Raw genomic sequence first — 17,521 nt, 5'->3', positions numbered from 1 at the left:
TTCTTTCTGATACTCTGTTTGACTCTACACCAAGCTCAGAGTGAGATTTTGGAAAATCAAATCTGCTTGACACACTTGAATGATTTGAATGCAACCAGCTGGCTTCAAAGGCGCTGGAGTCCTGCTACCTGCAGCCCCTCCTTCAGCACCCCCATCTCCTCAGACTTGCTGTAGGCTTGCCCCCTCACTCACCCCCCCCCCCCCCCCCGCACCCCTATGGCTTCCCTTCTTGAACCTCAGCACAGGCTTCCTCAGATTCTGGCAATGCTGCTTTGCCCACAGTGTGCCCTCACCCTGGTACTTCCCACCCCTCCTCCAGGAGTCTTCCCTGAATCCTGTGTATTTTGGCTGCTAAGGAATTGGGTCCAAATCTTATAGGTCTAACCTCTCCTCCACAGGGACTTTGCTGAATTGTAAAAGTAACATTCCCTATTGCTTAAACAGCACAAATGCTATATGCACAAATAGAGATGGGTTCCAGTTTATAGTGGCTTTTTCCTCCTTTTCTTTTTAAATCTTTTTATTTGAAATAATTTTAAATTTGCAGAACAGTTATTAAGATAGTACAGAGATTTCCTATATAGTTTGCACCCAGCTTCCCCTAATGGCAACATCTTATATAACTGTGGTATATTTATCAAAACTAAGAAATTAATATTGGTACAATACTTTTAAATGAACTGCAGACTGGTATTTACTGGTACATATCTGGGTTGCAGGTTCCATCTCTGCCCATTCAGGGCTCATGCGGGAGGCAACCAATCGATGTCTCTCTCTCTCACACTGATGTTTCTCTTCCCCCCCTTCACTCTCTCTCTCAAAAAAAAAAAAAAAAAAGCAATAGAAAAAATATCCTCGGGCGAGGATTTAAAAAAAAAGAAAACAGTCGTCAAATCCAGCCACACACAAAGGGAGAAGAGTTAAATTGGAGGGAGGATTGTCAAGGAATTGTGGACATCTTTTCAAACCATTACAGTTATGAGTAAGTATTTGGAGGTAGGTACTCTGAAGCCTTGCAAATATCCTGTCTCTGTAAAGTTTCTTCCATTAATTTTAATGCCCATCAATGGCCTTGGCTGCTGCAAGGTCTCTCTCTTTTCCTTTGCTGCATAGTTGACTAATGAACTATTTATTCACTAACAAAATGCAGTCAAAAAGGGAGTTCAGATATTTAGCTGTCATGGTATGGTGACAGAGATTCCTGACCCTGATTATAGCAAGAGTTTCTGGTTTGGTTAGATATGTGTTTGCACATCTGAAAGCCTTCCCCGCAGAAAGCTTCCTGGCCACTTGTCCACTGATCAGTCCAAGCATGCATTACTGATTGCATTTGGGCTACAGGGAAAGTCTGGGCTTGACTGCTGCCATGGAAACATTGACTGACTCCTGGCCTGAGGAGAGCAGGTTTTTAGGAAACGCTGCACGACTGCTCTATTGCTGTGATGTCTCCCTCTGATCACTTTGGACTGAGAACTAATAAGCTCCTGTTCAACAAAGGTGGAGTGGACATACCATTCCAGACAGGAGAAGGGCAAATGTTAAGCTTGTATGTGTGTGTGTGTGTGTGTGTGTGTGTGTGTGTATTTGTGCACATGTGAGTGGGGGTGGGGTTGGGAGTGGGGGGTGGCCACTGTTTGGAACTGCCCCACAGTCATGCAGCCTGTCTAAAATCCCTGCCTAAAGCACTCAGGCACCTCTCATGATTATTTAATTAAAGATAGTCACTTCCCCTAGACTGTAAACTTTTGAAGGAGAGACTAGGTCTGCTTTGCTGACCATTATGAGCTCAGCACATTGGCAGGCACATAAAAGGCACTAAATCATACTCATAGATGAACAACAAGTAACCTGGAGTTGGGAATGTCCATGCTTTTGATACCGTTGTAATGAGCCCAGTTATGAATAACTGGAAAGGAGCAAAGGGACTGGATAGGGGGACAACGGAGGCATGCCCAGTAAAGTCTGGGTGGCCTAGGGAAGGTACTTGCCTGTCATTCACACCTGGGACCAGGTCACTGGCCAGGATAGGCGTGGCCACTGCAAGGGCATGAAATTTGAGATACTTAAGCTCCTAAACAAAGTTCTTTCTCTTGCTCTCTTGCCTCTCTTGTGTGCTAGTCTCCTGGCTCTCTTGTTGCAGGGGCATGCTCCCCTGCATTTGTCCACATGGCTCACAGCCATGTGGACCCCACACACAATGGACTAATGGACTACAACTAACTAGTCTAATGCTACATCAGACCCAACTCTATTATGGAATGGAAGATTGGACTCTGGCTTTGCTTTTAGATCTGCTGAATCCCCAGGGGCTGCACCTCTTTCAGGACTGGTTTAAGGGAAATGGGACTTTAGAAATGCAGGGAGGTAATTCTATGCACATAAACATCACTCATCCTCTTGTGATAGTCTTAGAAAATTCTTTTTCTCAAGATATCCTAAGGACCCTATGACCCCCAGCACCCAGTGGGGAAAGGGATACCCCACTTCCACTGGTGGACACCCCACTTCCACCAGTAACACTTTCCCTACAGTCTTCTCAATCACAGAAGCAGTATTGTATTTAGTGATTATATTTTCTAGTAGAGTTAGAATAGTGTTACAGTTTACTTATATTATGAAGTAAAAAACATTTGTGGGCTAGCCTAGGGATTGAACTATGATGTAGAACACTATTAGGGATAAGTTGACTTTGGGCATAGCTGAAAAAAGATACATTGTGTGGTCTAGTGATATCTGAACTCAAATCTCAGCTTCATTATTTATCAGCTATGTAATATTGTGGAATGTATTATCTAAGTTCCCAGACACTGTGTCTTCTTCTGTATAACACAGCATTTGTTGTGAGAATTAGCTGAATTTTATATGCAAGGTTTGTATATATATGTGTATATATGTACTTGTATGTATACATGTACTGATATATACGTGTATGTATACATATATTCTAATGTGCATATATGTCTGTCTATCCACCCATCTATATTGTGTATCTATAGTTCCTGGCATATGGTCATTGTATTAGTCAGGATCTACATCAAGTATTTCAGCAGAGAAAGCTTAATATAAGGAATTGATTAGATAGGTGTTAGAGAACTAAAAAATCAAAGGGGACACTGAGGTAATGCAGATAAAGTACTTGTTGGAAGAGGTACCATCCTAATGCCAGTGGCACAAAAGAGAGGTTGGGGGTATCAGAATCTGGAAGCTCAGAGGAAAGGCCCTGTCCTGCTCAGGGAGGGGCGCCTGCCAGTTGGTGCTGGTTTTGCAGGACACAATGAGTTGGTTTTGGCAGTGCCAAAACATTAACAACAACCAAAGTGTAGACTGGTACCAACTGCTGCTGGGGTAAGGCTCTGATTAGGGATTGGGGACATTGACAGGACAGCATGCCTCTGTTCCTGCACCCTTGCAGAGCCTAACAGCAAAGGGCAAATGGGCAGGGTCCTGTCCTGCTGTCCCAAGGTAGATCTGTAGGAAGGGAGGGGAGCTGACAGACAGCAGCTTAGCAGCCAGCAACACCGGGGAACTGGTTTGACTTATTCATCGTTTTACCAGCTGCCCAGCATCCCACTATACAGCCAGATCACAGTGTACATAGTTATCCATTTCCTGGGACATTCAAATTAGTTCCAGATTTTTATTAAATGATGCTGCAATGGACATTCCTTTAATTCTCTTTGTATTGCATAAATTTGTAGTTGGGGAGAGAGCTTGTCTAACATTCTGAAAACCATAAAGGAGTTATTAGTTTTTTTTTCTCCCAACATTGAATGTCTAAATATTATGTAAAATCAGGTGTAATACATGTTATAGCAAAATATTTGCTCCTGTTTTATCCTCTTGGAAGGAAGTCTGTCAGAGCAGCAAGCCAAGCCCCTAGCAGAGTGCATAGAATAAGACAGGTTTTGATCAAGTTTGACACTGATGCTGCTGAAGTAATAAACTACCCCAATTACAGTGTGCTGCCTGGAGAGTCCAAAGATCTATTTCCTTTCTACTAGATGTAGCCAAACGCAAATTGCACGTTAATGGTAAATGTGCTAGCGCTCTGTGTTCACTTTCCTAAGAGGTGCTGAGTAGCTCAGGATGTCAGGCCAAAGTCTTCCACCTCAACAAGGAAGTCATTTTTAAAATGTTCTGCAATTTTCTGTATATTTGCGGGTTTTTTTCCTGTTAAAGATCAGGAGTGGTGATGAAAACTTTTTAGAAAAGCAAGTGCGCCATCTTGTGGAGTATTGTTGCAGCATTTAGTTCTTTTATTTTAGTTAAATGAACTGCTGTGCTACCACCAATGATTTGCAGGATTCTTTTTCTCCCTGCATCTTATCTTTTTGTCTCATTTACTCTACGGCATAGGGGTGGTATTGGTGTCAATTCGCATACCAGCTTTCGCAAACATGCAATTTCCATCAAATAAAACTTAACGCATCATCTGTCTGGTGTCACCTACTTGTTTCCTAATTTTTATAATTTGCATCAAATTCTGATTTTGCAGTTTGCCTGTACTTCCACTGAAAATATTGGGAAATTTCTTTTAAAATCCATTTAACCGCTACAATTTAGAGGAGAGGGAAGAAAATGTGGAGTTGAACAAAGGTCAGGTATGCCTCCTTGTAGGCATGGAAACTTCTCTCCCCAGTTGCCTGGAATTAGGCTCAGCTGTTCAGCATGTGCACTTGTATATATTGGTTCTGCTCTTCTTTGGAAAGTTACTGATAGAGAGATTGGAACCTGGAGAAAGGTTTCCCATCATTAGAAGGATTCAGGGACTAGTATTTAGAGTAGGTCTTTCTCCCTGCTTATCCCCATGTGGGCACAGTTGAGGAATGGCAGGGTTATGGAACACCTAAGAGCTTAGAAAACAAAGACATAGGCCTCAAAAGGCTGGCAGTGGTGGACCTAGCTGGCTTCTCTTGCAACAGAGTGAAATGTTCAGCATCTTTGACTCCAATTTGTTCAAACCTGCTTTGTTCCCATGGTCTTTAGGGTAATAGCTTCTACTTGTCTTGCATGCAGCACTGGAGGAATTCTTGCAGCTTCAGTTTTACAACAGCCCCTTAGCTGAAATTGCCCCTCCTGAGGAGATAAGGAAAGTATGTATTGTTTAACCTCTTGATCAGACTCACATCAACTAGAGTCAACAGACTAAAAACAAAGCTTCCTTGGACACCTGATGGCACCCAGATATCTGCAATAGTCAGTCACCTCTTGTCCCTCCCATTTCTCTCTTCCCTTGATTCTTATACCAATCCTGAGTTCTGTACTTTCTTAAGGTGCTTCTTTACAATGCTAGTCCACCATCTTCTAGGCTTGCAGGCTTTTCAAATACAGTTGCTTTCCTTGTCCTAAAACCTTGTCACTTGATTTATTGGCTGTTGTGGGGCAAGCAGTATGAGCTTAGACTCAGTTACATTCTCTGCTTGCCCAAATTTCCCCACTATCTCACCTTCTGGCCCCAAATAAGTCTAAAACATGCCCTAGGAAAAGGAGGAAAAATAAATATATAAATCAGATCAAAGTATTTTACGTACTGGTTAATTTATTGCATGCTCTCAAATGTATTGGTGAAAAATAGTTTCATACATAGAATTCTTGGAGCGGCTTGCTCAGCGGTATCCTTTTTTGGGCCAGGCAACCAGCTTCTTGAAAGTTCTTCTGAAACTTACTTGTCACTTTCACCCTGATCTTCTGTTGTTGAGTAATAGCTTGCCCTGTGTGATCTCAAAGATCCCTAAACTGGTCTTAGCCTACAGTATTTCTATGTAGGGAGGATGACTCTGCTGTGTGTATGCCCAGCACCTGCACATTCTTCTGGGAGTAGTGACCTTCCTCTTTTAGAAAAGGCTCCTTCCTTGCAATACTCCAACCATGTGGGATCATGGAAACTGCCATGACCCCACCCTTCTGGCCACAGTAGATTGGACTGGAATGGAACCTGATCCAGATGCCAACCAATCAGAATCTTTCCCAGGAGTTATTGAATTTCAGAGAGAGCAGAGTTTATACTTCTCTGGTGCATGTGAGTAAAAGAGAATGAAACTGATGCACAGACAGAAGCAGAAAAAAAGATGGTGAGTGTTCTGGTGGTTTTCAAGTCCTTGGCTGAAGTTTTTCTAAGTCCCAGCTGCTGTTCTGACCCTCCCAGGGTTTAAATATGTTACACACCTTTATATCCTTCCAATAAATTTTTTTGTATAATCTATTTCAAAATGGCTTTCTATTGCTGTGTCCAAGAGTCCTAATGAATACATATGGGAAGGCCCATGTCAAGGTCACAGCATGGTCTGGAAAGGTAGCCCTGACCAGAATATTCCTTCTATGGAACTAGAGTATCAGAAGATTGCTTTGGTGAGCAGAAAATCAGAACAAGGGGATTAACCATATGATTAGAGGGTCTGATAGAACAGGGTCTGGGAACCTAATGTATCCACCTTTTAATAGGGATCAATCTGGTTTTTTTTCTTTTTTTCTTTTAAAGACACATTTATTCATCATCATAATCAGACTATTAAATTTAGCAATCAGCAGCACAGGTGAAAAAGATTTCTACATAAAAACCCTTTGTTGGAATGCTTTACAATTTCCACACAACAGAAACTAAAATAACCTGTTATACAATTAGTTACAAATATAGTCCTTGAGTTTTTTGTTTATCCACATGAATATTGTCTAAAACATGTCTTCTTGTAGCAGCTAGGTCCTGCCATCACTGTCTTTGGCTGAGTTCACGAATCTCTTGTGACCTGTAGCTTCTCTGTCACTTTTCTGGCTCTCCTCTCCTGCTAAGCTTTGTTTCCTGGCAGTAATTAAAACCTCTTGCCACTGCCATACTTCAACCATGTGGGGTCATTGTTGCTACTGCTGCTGCTGGAACTGCTATAGCTACCTTGGTTTGGCAAAGTATTGGCTTCCACCACCACAGGGAGCAGAGCTTCTGCCTCCAAAGTTTCCTCATTTCATGGGTCTAAAATTTGAAGACTGATTGTTGTAACTGCCAAAATCATTGTAGCTTCTGCCACCTCAAAAATTTCTTCCATCATTACTAAATTCATTATAGCCATCTCCACTGCCACCATATTCACCATGACCACGGCTGCCACCAAAGCCACCTCAATTAGTGAAGTTTTCTCCATGACCAAAGTTGTCATTCCCACCAAAACCACCATGATCATCTCCGAAGTTTACAGAACCACTTCGACCTCTTTGGCTAGATGAAGCACTAACCATTTCTTGCTTAGACAGGGCTTCCCTTACTTCACAGTTGTGGCCATTCACAGTATGATATTTCTGAATGACAATCTTGTCTACAGAGTCATGGTCATCAAAGGTTACAAAAGCAAAGCCTCTCTTCCTGACACTGCCTTGGTCAGTCATGATTTCAATCACTTCAATTATCCCATACTGTTCAAAATGATACCTCTGGCCCTAGCTGGTTTGACTCAGTGGTTAGAGTGTTGGCCCATGGACTGAAGGGTCCTGGTTCCGATTTAGGCCACGGACACGTACCTCGGTTGCAGGGTCACCCTACTCGAGGTATGCGCAGGAGGCAAAAAATCGATGTCTCTCTCACATCGATGTTTCCCTCTCTCTCTTCCCCCTTTCCACTCTCTCTAACAAGCAATGGAAGTGTCCTCGGATAAGGATAACAACAACAAAAAAATCTCTTGGGTGATGTTCTTCAGTGTCTCCTTTTTTTGTTTTGTTAATCCTCACCTCGCAGATGTCAGACCAATGGTGGTGTGAGAAATAACCTTGGCCTCTCCCCCTGAAATTTCAACAAATTAACCAACTATAATTCAACCAACAATTCCCTACTTAATACAGAGGCACATTTGAGACCCGTACATTGAAACACCTGAAGCTGGGCAACCAGGAATAAGCAGGGAGGTAAGAAGAGAGGAAAGCTCAGACCGCCCTCAGATGTAGCCGTGTAGCCAGGAGCTTGTGGTGCAGCCAGGAGAGAGTAGGAAGCCAGTGGTAGCAGTTGGTGGGGAGGAACAGAGAGCTTTGGGGGGCAGTCCAGCAGGGCAAGTGAACAGTAACTGAGCTAGCAGACGCCTTACAGAGCACAGGTTCTGTAATGTGGCTGTCCACTGTCGGGGTGGGGTATTTCTGACAAAGAAATGGAACCATAGAGCCCTTCTGCCCTTTGGACTCCCAAAACTTGCCTACTGTTGCCTTGGTGCTGGGTAGAGGAATACTTTACCTGTAACCAAGAGCTACTGCAGTAGAACCACTGTTTCCCTCTGTGGCTGATCCCTGGGTTTGGTGCTGGGGCTTGACCCCACGGAGGGTTTGGGGTGACCATCATGGTGAGGGCAAAACAAGCCCTACCCCCAAGCAGCACAGCTGAACTGCCTTACAGAAGCCCATGGAGGTCAAGTCTGGGAGATCACAGAGGTAAAAAAAATCTTGTAATTCAGTGCCACCTATTGGAAAATAGTAGAAAGACCTCTTCAGAGAATGCTGCTACAGAAGGGGTATTTGTGCCTAGACAAAGGAGAGCAGGAAATACCATGAATAACCATGATAATGAGGATGATCAGAAAGAAAATGAAAAAATCCCCAGAAAGCAAGCTAGAACACAAGGAAATATGTGATATAAATGACAGATTTCAAGATTGCAGTTCTGAAAATACTCGAGATTTGAGAAAATACAGACAGGCAATTCAGTGCACTCAGAAAACAAATCAATGAACAAAATGAGTACTTTAGCAAAGAGACTGAAACTTTAAAAAAGAACCAATCAGAAATCCTTGAAATGAAGCATGTAACTAAGAAGATTAGGAATGAGCTACTGAGCATAGACAATAAAGCCAATCAAAAGGAGGAAAGAATTAGTGATATTGAAAATAGGAATCTAGAAATGACAGAGAGGGAAGAGAGAAACCTGAGCATAAAGAAAAATGAGCCCTTGCAGGTTTGGCTCATTTGGTTAGAATGTTGGCCCACCAACTGAAGGGTCCTGGATTTGATTCTGGCCAAGGGCGTATACCTCGGTTGCATTCTGGGCCTGGTTGGGGTGTATTCAGGAGGCAACCAATCAATGTGTCTCTCTTACATTGATGTTTTTCTCTCCCCCCCTTCTACTCTCTCTGAAAAGAAATGTAAAAAATATCCTTGGGTGAGGAGTAAAAAAAAAAAAGAAAAATGAAACAGCTCTATGAGAAATATCTGACTGCATCAGAAAAAGCAATATTACAATAATAGGCATTCTGGAATAAGAAGAGAGGGAGGAGAGAACTGAGAGTCTATTCAAACAAATAGTGGATGAGAACTTCCCAAACCTATGGAAAGAACTAGATTCTATAACCCACGAAGCAAACAGAACACCTAGTTACCTCAATCCAAAGAGGCCTTCTCCATGGCAGGTTATATTAAAACTGTCAAAAATTAATGACAAAGAAAAAATTCTCAAAGCAGCCAGGTAAAAGAAAGAAGTGATCTACAAAGGAAAACCCATCAGAATTTCATCTGACTTTTCAGCAGAAACTCTACAAGCAAGGGAGTGGAACCAAACATTGAAACGTCTGAAAGAGAGAAATTACCAGCCACGAATAACATATCGAGCAAAATTATCCTTTACATATGAAGGAGAAATAAAGACGGTCCCAGACATACAGAAACTGAGAGATTTTATCACCAGAAAACCTCCACTGCAGGAAATACTCAAGGGAGATATTCTACCTGAAACAAAAAACATAAAGTAACAACACTACAAGTAAGATCACCAAAAAACTTACGGCATAAAGAGGGATAATTTGTGACAACAAAAACATAAAAAGGGGAAGGAGTAAAGGTCTGAACTGGCAAAGGAGGATGAAAATCAGATGCACTCAAAAAAGAAAAACAACTATTGTAAATATGCAACTTTATTTTTTATAAACCTAATGGTAACCACATACAAAAATCCCCAAACCAGGACACATAGCTTAAAAAAGGTGGACACAGAGGAAAGAAGTATGAAACACCATCAAACAAAAACAAGAGACAAAAGTATAAAGGAAAAGAACCAATGGAGACACACAGCTACCAGGAAACAAAAGATAGAATGGCTATAGGAAATCCTCATACATCAATAATTACCCTAAATGTAAATGGTCTGAATTCACCAATAAAGAGGCACAGAGTAGCAGAGTGGATCAAAAAACAAAGTCCAACCATATGCTGCCTAAAAGAGACATATCTAAGCTGCAAAGACAAAGTTAGATTCAAAGTAAAGGGGTGGAAAATGATTCTCCAAGTAAATAATGTCCACAGAAAAGCAGGCACAGTCATACTTATATCTGACAAAACAGACTTTAAGACAACAAATATAACAAGAGAGAGACAAAGATGGACACTTTATAATGATAAAGGGGACACTATATCAAGAAGACATTAACACTTCTTAATATGTATGCACCCAACCAGGGAGCACTGAAATATATAAAGCAACTATTCATAGCACTAAAGGGAGAAACAGATCAAAACACAATCATAGTTGGGGACCTTAATACTCCATTGACAGCTGTAGAGAGACCAACCAAACAGAAATCAATAAAGGAATATCATCCTTAAATGAAACCCTAGACTAAATGGACGTAATTGACATTTACAGAGCCTTTCATCCCAGAACATCAGATTATACATTCTTCTCCAGTGCACATGAAACATTCTCAAGGATAGACCATATAATGGGTCACAGAAGTAGCATCAACAAATTCAAGAAGACTGAAATTATACCAAGAATATTCTCTGACCACAATGCCTTGAAATTAGAAATGCAAAAAGGAAAGAAAGAAATCCACACATATGTGGAGATTAAACAACATACTACTACAAAATGACTGGGTCAAAGAAGGAATAAAAGATGAGATCAAAAGATATATAGAGACAAAGAAGAATGACAATACAACATATCAAACCTCTGGGATGCAGCAAAATCAGTAATAAGAGGGAAGTTTATATCATTACAGGCCTATCTCAAGAAACAAGAGAAATCCCAAGTAAAAAACCTAACATCATAAATTTTTTTTAAGGTTAAGCAATCAGTTTATTTATTTTTTAATTTATTATTATTTTTAATCCTCACCTGAGGATATTTTTTCCATTGCTTTTCAGAGAGTGGATGGGAGAGGGAGAGAGAGAGAAACACCGATGTGAGAGAGAAACATCAATTGGCTGCCTCCTGCTCACTCACCAACCAGGGTCAGGGATTGAGCCTGCAACTGAGGTACGTGCCCTTGGCTGGAATAAAACCCAGGACCCTTCAGTCCACAGGCTGACACTCTACCCACTGAGCAAAACTGGCCAGGGCCATCACATCTTAACCAGAAAAAGAACAAAAGGAACTCAAAAGGAAATCATAAAAATTAGAGCAGAATTGAACAAGAATAGACTACCCAAAAAATTAATAAAACAAAGAGCTGGTTCTTTGAAATGTTTAATAAATTGACAGACTCTGGCTATATTCACTAAGGAAAAAAGGGAAAAGACCCATATAAACAAAATCAGAAATGAGAAGTCACCACAGACATCACAGATATACAAAGGATCATACTAGAATGTTATGAAAGACTATATGCCAACAAATTCAATAACCTAGGAGAAATGGATAAATTCCTAGAAATATGTGACCTTCTTAGACTAAATCATGAAGAATTAGAAAATCTAAATAGGTGATGAGCAGCAAGAAAATTGAAAGAACATCAAAAACCTCACAAAAAATAAAAGTCCAGGACCAGATAGCTTTACCAGTGAATTCTACCAAACATTCATAGATTTAAAACATCCTTCTTGCTGGCCTGCGTGGCTTAGCAGATGAACATCGTTCTATGATCCAGGAGATTGCAGGTCGATTCCCGGGTTGTGGGCTTGATCCCCTGTGGGGGGTGTGCAGGAGGCAGCCGATCAATGACTCTTTTATCACTGATGTTTTTCTCTCTCTCTTCCTCTCTCTGAATCGATATATTTAAAAAACAAAAACAAAAACAAACCCCTTATCTTTCTCAAACTCTTCCAAAAAATTGGAAGAGGCCATACTTCCAAACACATTTTATGAGGCCAATATAACCCTGATACCAAAACCTGGCAAGGATAACACACACAAGAAAAACTACAGACCAATATCTCTGATGAATACAGATGCAAAATTCCTAAACAAAATACTAGCAAACTGAATACAGCAGACCACCAAAAAATAATACATCACGATCAAGTGGGGTTCGTTCCAGGGACACAAGGATGGTTCAACATACGCAAATCAATTGATGTAATACACCACATTAACAAAAGAAAGGATAAAAGTCATATGATCTTATCAGTAAATGCAGAAAAAGCATTTCACAAGATACAACATCCATTTAAGATTAAAACTCTCAATAAGATAGGACTAGAAGGAAAGTACCTTAACATAATAAAGGCCATATATGATAAACCCTCAGCTATCATACTCAATGGTGAAAAACTGAAAGATTTTCCTCTAAGATAAGGAACAAGACAAGGATGCCCACTCTCACCACTATTATTCAACATAGTTCTAGAAGTCCTAGCTAGAGCAATAAGGCAAGAGAAAGAAATAAAAGGCATCCAAATAGGGAAGGAAGAAGTAAAACTGTCACCTTCTGTGAAGGACATGGTTCTGTATATAGAAAACCCTAAAGACTCCACTCCACCAAAAAACTATTAGAAACAATAAATACAGTAAAGTTGCAGGACAGAAAATCAATGTACAAAAATCCATTGCCTTCCTGTATACTAACAACAACAACAACAAAAAACCCCGATTCCTTTTGCAGTTGCAACCAAAAGAAAAAAATAGCTACGTTCTTAACAAAGAACGTGAAAGACCTATATACTGAAAATTACAAAGCATTATTAAAAGAGATTGAAAAAGGTACAACAAAATGGAAAAATATCTTGTGTTCATGGATTGGAAGAATCAACATAGTTAAAATGGACATATTACGCAAAGAAACATACAGATTCAATGCAGTCCCCATGAAAATACCAATGTCACTTTTTAAAGAAATAGAATGAGAAATCATCAGATTTGTATGGAACCACAATAGACCCTGAATAGCCAAAGCAAACCTGAGTAAAAAGAAGGAAGCTGGAGGTATCACACTACCTGACTTCAAAATATACTACAGAGCTATGATAATCAAAACAGCATGGTATTAGAACAGAAACAGACACACAGGTCAGTGGAACAGAACAGAGAGCCCAGAAATAAAACCACATGTATATAGGCAGATAATTTTCAACAAAGGGGCCAGAAACACACGATGCAGTAAAGATAGTCTCTTCAATAAATGGTGCTGAGAAAACTGGAAAGCCACATACAAAAGAATGAAACTGGATTACAGCTTGTCCTCATGTACAAAAATTAACTCAAAATGGATCAAAGATCTAAATGTGAGACCCAAAATAGTAAGTTACATAGACAAAAACATAGGTACCAAGCTTACGGACCTTGGTGGTAAAGAACATTTTATGAACTTGACCCCGCAGACAAGGGAAGGGCAAAAATAAATGAATGGGACTATAGCAAACTAAAGAGCTTCTGCACAGCAAAAGAAACTGACAACAAAACAAAGAGGAAGCCAACCAGATGGGATATTTGCAAACATTAGCTCCGACAAAGGTTTAATTTGCAAAATATATGAAGAACTCATAAAACTCAACACCAAACAACCCAATAAAAAAGTGGGCAGAGGGAGAGGAAAGATAGTGGCACTGTGAGAAGCAGCAGAGCGCCCCTGCTCCTAGCCATGGACTCAATTTGCTCCTAAAATACTATGTAGCCAGCTTGGAAAAACCAGAGAAACATACCTGAGTGGACATATTTTGAGTAGAGATCACTGAAGAAACATCGTAGAGTCCAGTAAGACAGGGTGGGGAGTAGAAAGGAGTCCCCCCTGAAGACTGTGCTGTGCTCTAAGCCCCGAGGCTTGGAGGCTGTAAAGCTCCCTCCCCTCGGGAGTGTGGACCAGCATCCAAAAGCGGGGATTTCACACCCAGAGCTGAGGAGAGAGGAAGGAGTGCCCCACGCAGAGGGCAGAGGGAATCAGGGGAGTGGTATGCCCAGGAGGAGGGGACGGTGCCTTCCTAGGAAACAAAGCTTCTAATGGTGGCCTCGACCCATGTCCAATGCTCAGGGTGCTGACCATAGGACAGGCTGTCCCAAAGCCTCTGGCACCCGAGTAGTAAGGGACCAGAGTTCTGCACTGAGCAGCCACATACTGGGACCCTCTGCCTCCCTGTAAGGCAGTGTGTTGCGCCCCAGAAAGCATTTAATTTTTGTGGCCCAGGGAAGGGGAGGAGAGCCCTCCTGCCATGAGCTCCCTGTGGGGAGACTCTGGGATTTTGGACCAGCCCTGAGGGTGCCCTGGTGGTGTGTGGAGCTGCCCCAGCTTTGCAGGGGAGCTGCCTGGGGCTGTCTCTGGGTCCCCTCCTGTTGGGTGCCTTGGTGCCTGGGGGGCAGGAACTTGCAGGGCGGATTCTGCCGGTGTGTTGCTTTGTGTGTGTTTTTTTGATAGCTGAAATGGCTCCCACCTTCCTGGTGTGTACTGGATGGACGAGCGAAAGCTAGGATTGGTGTCGGCACAGTATACAGCCTGCCTGGTGCGACCAGCCAACCAGACCTGGGAAGGGAGGGGGAGAGTATGCAGGTTCTCCTGCAGCCGGGAGCACCGCCCCCAACAGGAAATGGGCTGGTTCAGCTCACTGAAGACCCAGACACACCCGCAGGGCACAATCCTGAGGGGGAAGGGAGAACAGCTCACAGGAGGACTTTACAAGAATAAAACTCTAAGGGACTGTTGTTCGGAAATGAGAAAAAGCTGAAAACCCCTGCCAGGGGCTGGGCAGGCAAAGGGCTCACTGGAATGTTTTTTAATTGAACCCACTGGCCCAGGCTGCTGAAACGGCCCATACAGAAAAGACAACAGGCTGAAATCAATCTGAAACTTCAGCAGGCCAGGGCATGGGGAACTAGAATTGGAGAACAGGGTAGAGACACAGAAGCTAGCTGTGTAGCAGAGACTAACTCCCTCACAGTGAGTGCCTGACAGCAAAACCCCTAAGTAAGGGCAGTGATAACCTCAGCCACACTACCCATCCTGCACCCTAAAGACTCTACAGAAGACTCTGGAGTAAGACTAGGCAACTACAAAGTTGCAAAATAGCTGAAAAGAGGAGGTGGTCCCGGAGAGCCTCAGATCAACCATCTACCTAAGGACACCAGAGCCAAACCTAGACAGCTCCTCACATTGACTGTTACACAAGTACCTCCCAGGACAACAAAAATCAGCATCCAAAACAGCGAGCCACAGACAACATAAGCTGTCCAGAAGAAATTCACCTGATTTTTTTTTCTCCTGTTTTCTTTGTTTGTTTGCTTGTTACTGTTTTTCCCTTAGGAAGAAGAGAAAGGGAAAAAAAGTTTTGCTTTCTTTTTAAATTTAAAAAATATTTTTAGATTTAAAAGAAGTTTTAATTTTTTTCTATTTATTTTTAAAGAATTTTGTTTTGCTTAGTTTTGTTTTGTTGCTCTGTTTTGTTTATTTGCTTTGTTTTATCCTTGCTTCTACTATCAAGACTTTCTTGATATTCCCTGCTTAACTGCTGAAACTTTATCATTACACCCAATAAGTTTACTGCTCTTCTCTATAGTTTCCCCCAAATCTCTTATTGGACTCCCTCCCTGCCCGGGCTTTCTCTCTATCTCCTCTCGATCCATTGGCATAATTTTTCCCCCCTCTCTTCTTTTCTTTCTTTCTTTTGTTTTCCTCCCTTCTGTCTTCCTGTCTTTTTGCTCGATTGTTAGTTTCTCTTATTCTCTTTATTGTATTTTCACTTCTTCATTTTCAACTATTATCCAATTCCTATTCTCTCCCTTAACTTTTTATTTGCCCATCTTTCAGAATCTTTTCTCTCCGTCTTTTATCTCTCAGTAGCTTCTCTATTTTTTATATTTTAGTTTAGTTTATTATTATTATTTCTAAATTTTCATCATTGTTAACAATATACTTTTCTCTCTCTAAGCTTTACTTTTCTTTCTCTTTTTTTTACCTTTTTTTTCCTCTCTAGAATTTGTTTTCTCCCTTCACTGTCCCAGTTCTATTTTGACTTGGGTTGTTTTCATTATGATTGTCAAGATATTTTGTAAGATACCCCTTGTTTCTTGGAAGTTTAGTTTTGTATTGTCCTGCCTTCCCAGCACCCGTACAACAGCGTACATGACGAGGTTGGGGCTGAGACACACAGTTAGCCAAACTAACTGAGAGGAGAGTCCTCCCAAGGACTGGTCAACAACAATCTAGACCCATCCACAACAAGAGAGCCCAAAGAACTCAAAAAGAGACACCCACAAAAGGGACACACCTAGAGCAAAGAGCTCAGAAGTATAAGGAAAACACACCTTTGGGCTCCACTGGAATCACAATACAAAATTCCTCCCCATAAGACTGGGAGACAGTAAAGATATTTAATATATAGATTCAAACACTAAGAGCCACCAAAATGGAGAGACAAAGAAACAACCCCCAAATTAAAGGAAAAATCGCCAGAAAAAGACTTTGATGAGATGGAGTTAAGCAAATTATCAGAACTAGAGTTTAGAGTATTGATTGTAAAGATGTTCAAGGAAATTAATGAGAAAAACAAGGCACTAGATAGTAAGATTGAGGATCTGAGTAAAAACATAAAAAAAGATACATAACAAACAAAAATCAAACAGAAATAAAGAATGCTGTATCTGATATCAAAAATACACTGGAAGGACCAGCCGGATGTGGCTCAGCGGTTGAGCATCAACCTAGGATCCAGGCGATTGGGGTTCGATTCCTGGTCAGGGCACATGCCCAGGTTGTGGGCTCGATCCCCAGTTGGGGGCATGCAGGAGGCAGCCGATCAATGACTCTCTCATCATTGATATTTCTATCTCTCTCTCTCTCCCTCTCCTTTCCTCTCTCTGAAATCAATAAAGATATATTAAAAAAAAAAAGAATACACTGGAAGGAATTAAAAGCAGGCTCAGTGAAGCAGAGGACAGAATAAGTGACTTAGAAGACAAGGTAGAAATAAATCAATCAGAGCAGCAAAAAGAAAAAACACTTAAAAGCATGAGGACAGTCTAAGGGAGCTTTGGGACAACATGAAGTGAAATAACATTCACATTAGAGGAGTACCAAAGGGGAAGGAAAGCAAGCAAGGGATAGAGAACTTTGTGGAGGAAATAATGACAGAAAACTTCCCTAGGGTGGCTAGGGAGAAAGTCACACAAGTTCAGGAAGCACAGAGAGTTCCAAACATGAGGGACCAAGAGACCCACTCTAAGACACATCATAATTAAAATTGCAAATGTCAAGGACAAAGAGAATATTAAGGGCTGCAAGACACAGACAAGCAGTGACCTACAAGGGAACCCGCATAAGGCTGACATCAGATCTCTCAACAGAAAAACTTCAGGCCAGAAGGGAGTGGCATGAAGTTCTCAAAGTAATGAAAAGCACGAACATGCAACCAAAATTGCTGT

General features: G+C 41.4%; 1 protein-coding gene and 1 pseudogene across 3 annotated transcripts in view; both read right to left on the bottom strand.

Moving 5' to 3' along the window:
- Positions 1-3,625: 3,625 nt before the first annotated feature.
- The window catches only part of MICU2 (mitochondrial calcium uptake 2), a 116,177-nt gene continuing 102,281 nt past the window's right edge, over positions 3,626-17,521 (bottom strand). Inside the window, exon 13 of one of the 2 annotated variants that reach the window (XM_081129895.1) lies at positions 3,626-5,076. In XM_081129895.1, the coding sequence (XP_080986021.1) occupies positions 5,045-5,076 (32 nt within the window). In that variant the 3' untranslated portion in view covers positions 3,626-5,044. The remainder of the gene's footprint in view (positions 5,077-17,521) is intronic. The other variant, XM_081129893.1, reaches the window with a different exon arrangement.
- On the bottom strand, positions 6,562-8,308 carry LOC308553548 (heterogeneous nuclear ribonucleoprotein A1 pseudogene; annotated as a pseudogene). Its single transcript has 2 exons — positions 8,207-8,308; positions 6,562-7,425 (listed from the first exon to the last, which is right to left on the bottom strand). The product of its transcript is annotated as a heterogeneous nuclear ribonucleoprotein A1 pseudogene (transcript).

The sequence above is a fragment of the Miniopterus schreibersii genome, assembly GCF_964146895.1.
Source record: "Miniopterus schreibersii genome assembly, chromosome: 2".
Classification (NCBI taxonomy): Eukaryota; Metazoa; Chordata; class Mammalia; order Chiroptera; family Miniopteridae; genus Miniopterus; species Miniopterus schreibersii.
Note: the sequence above shows the minus strand (reverse complement) of the source record. Positions and strands in the feature narration are given on the sequence as shown.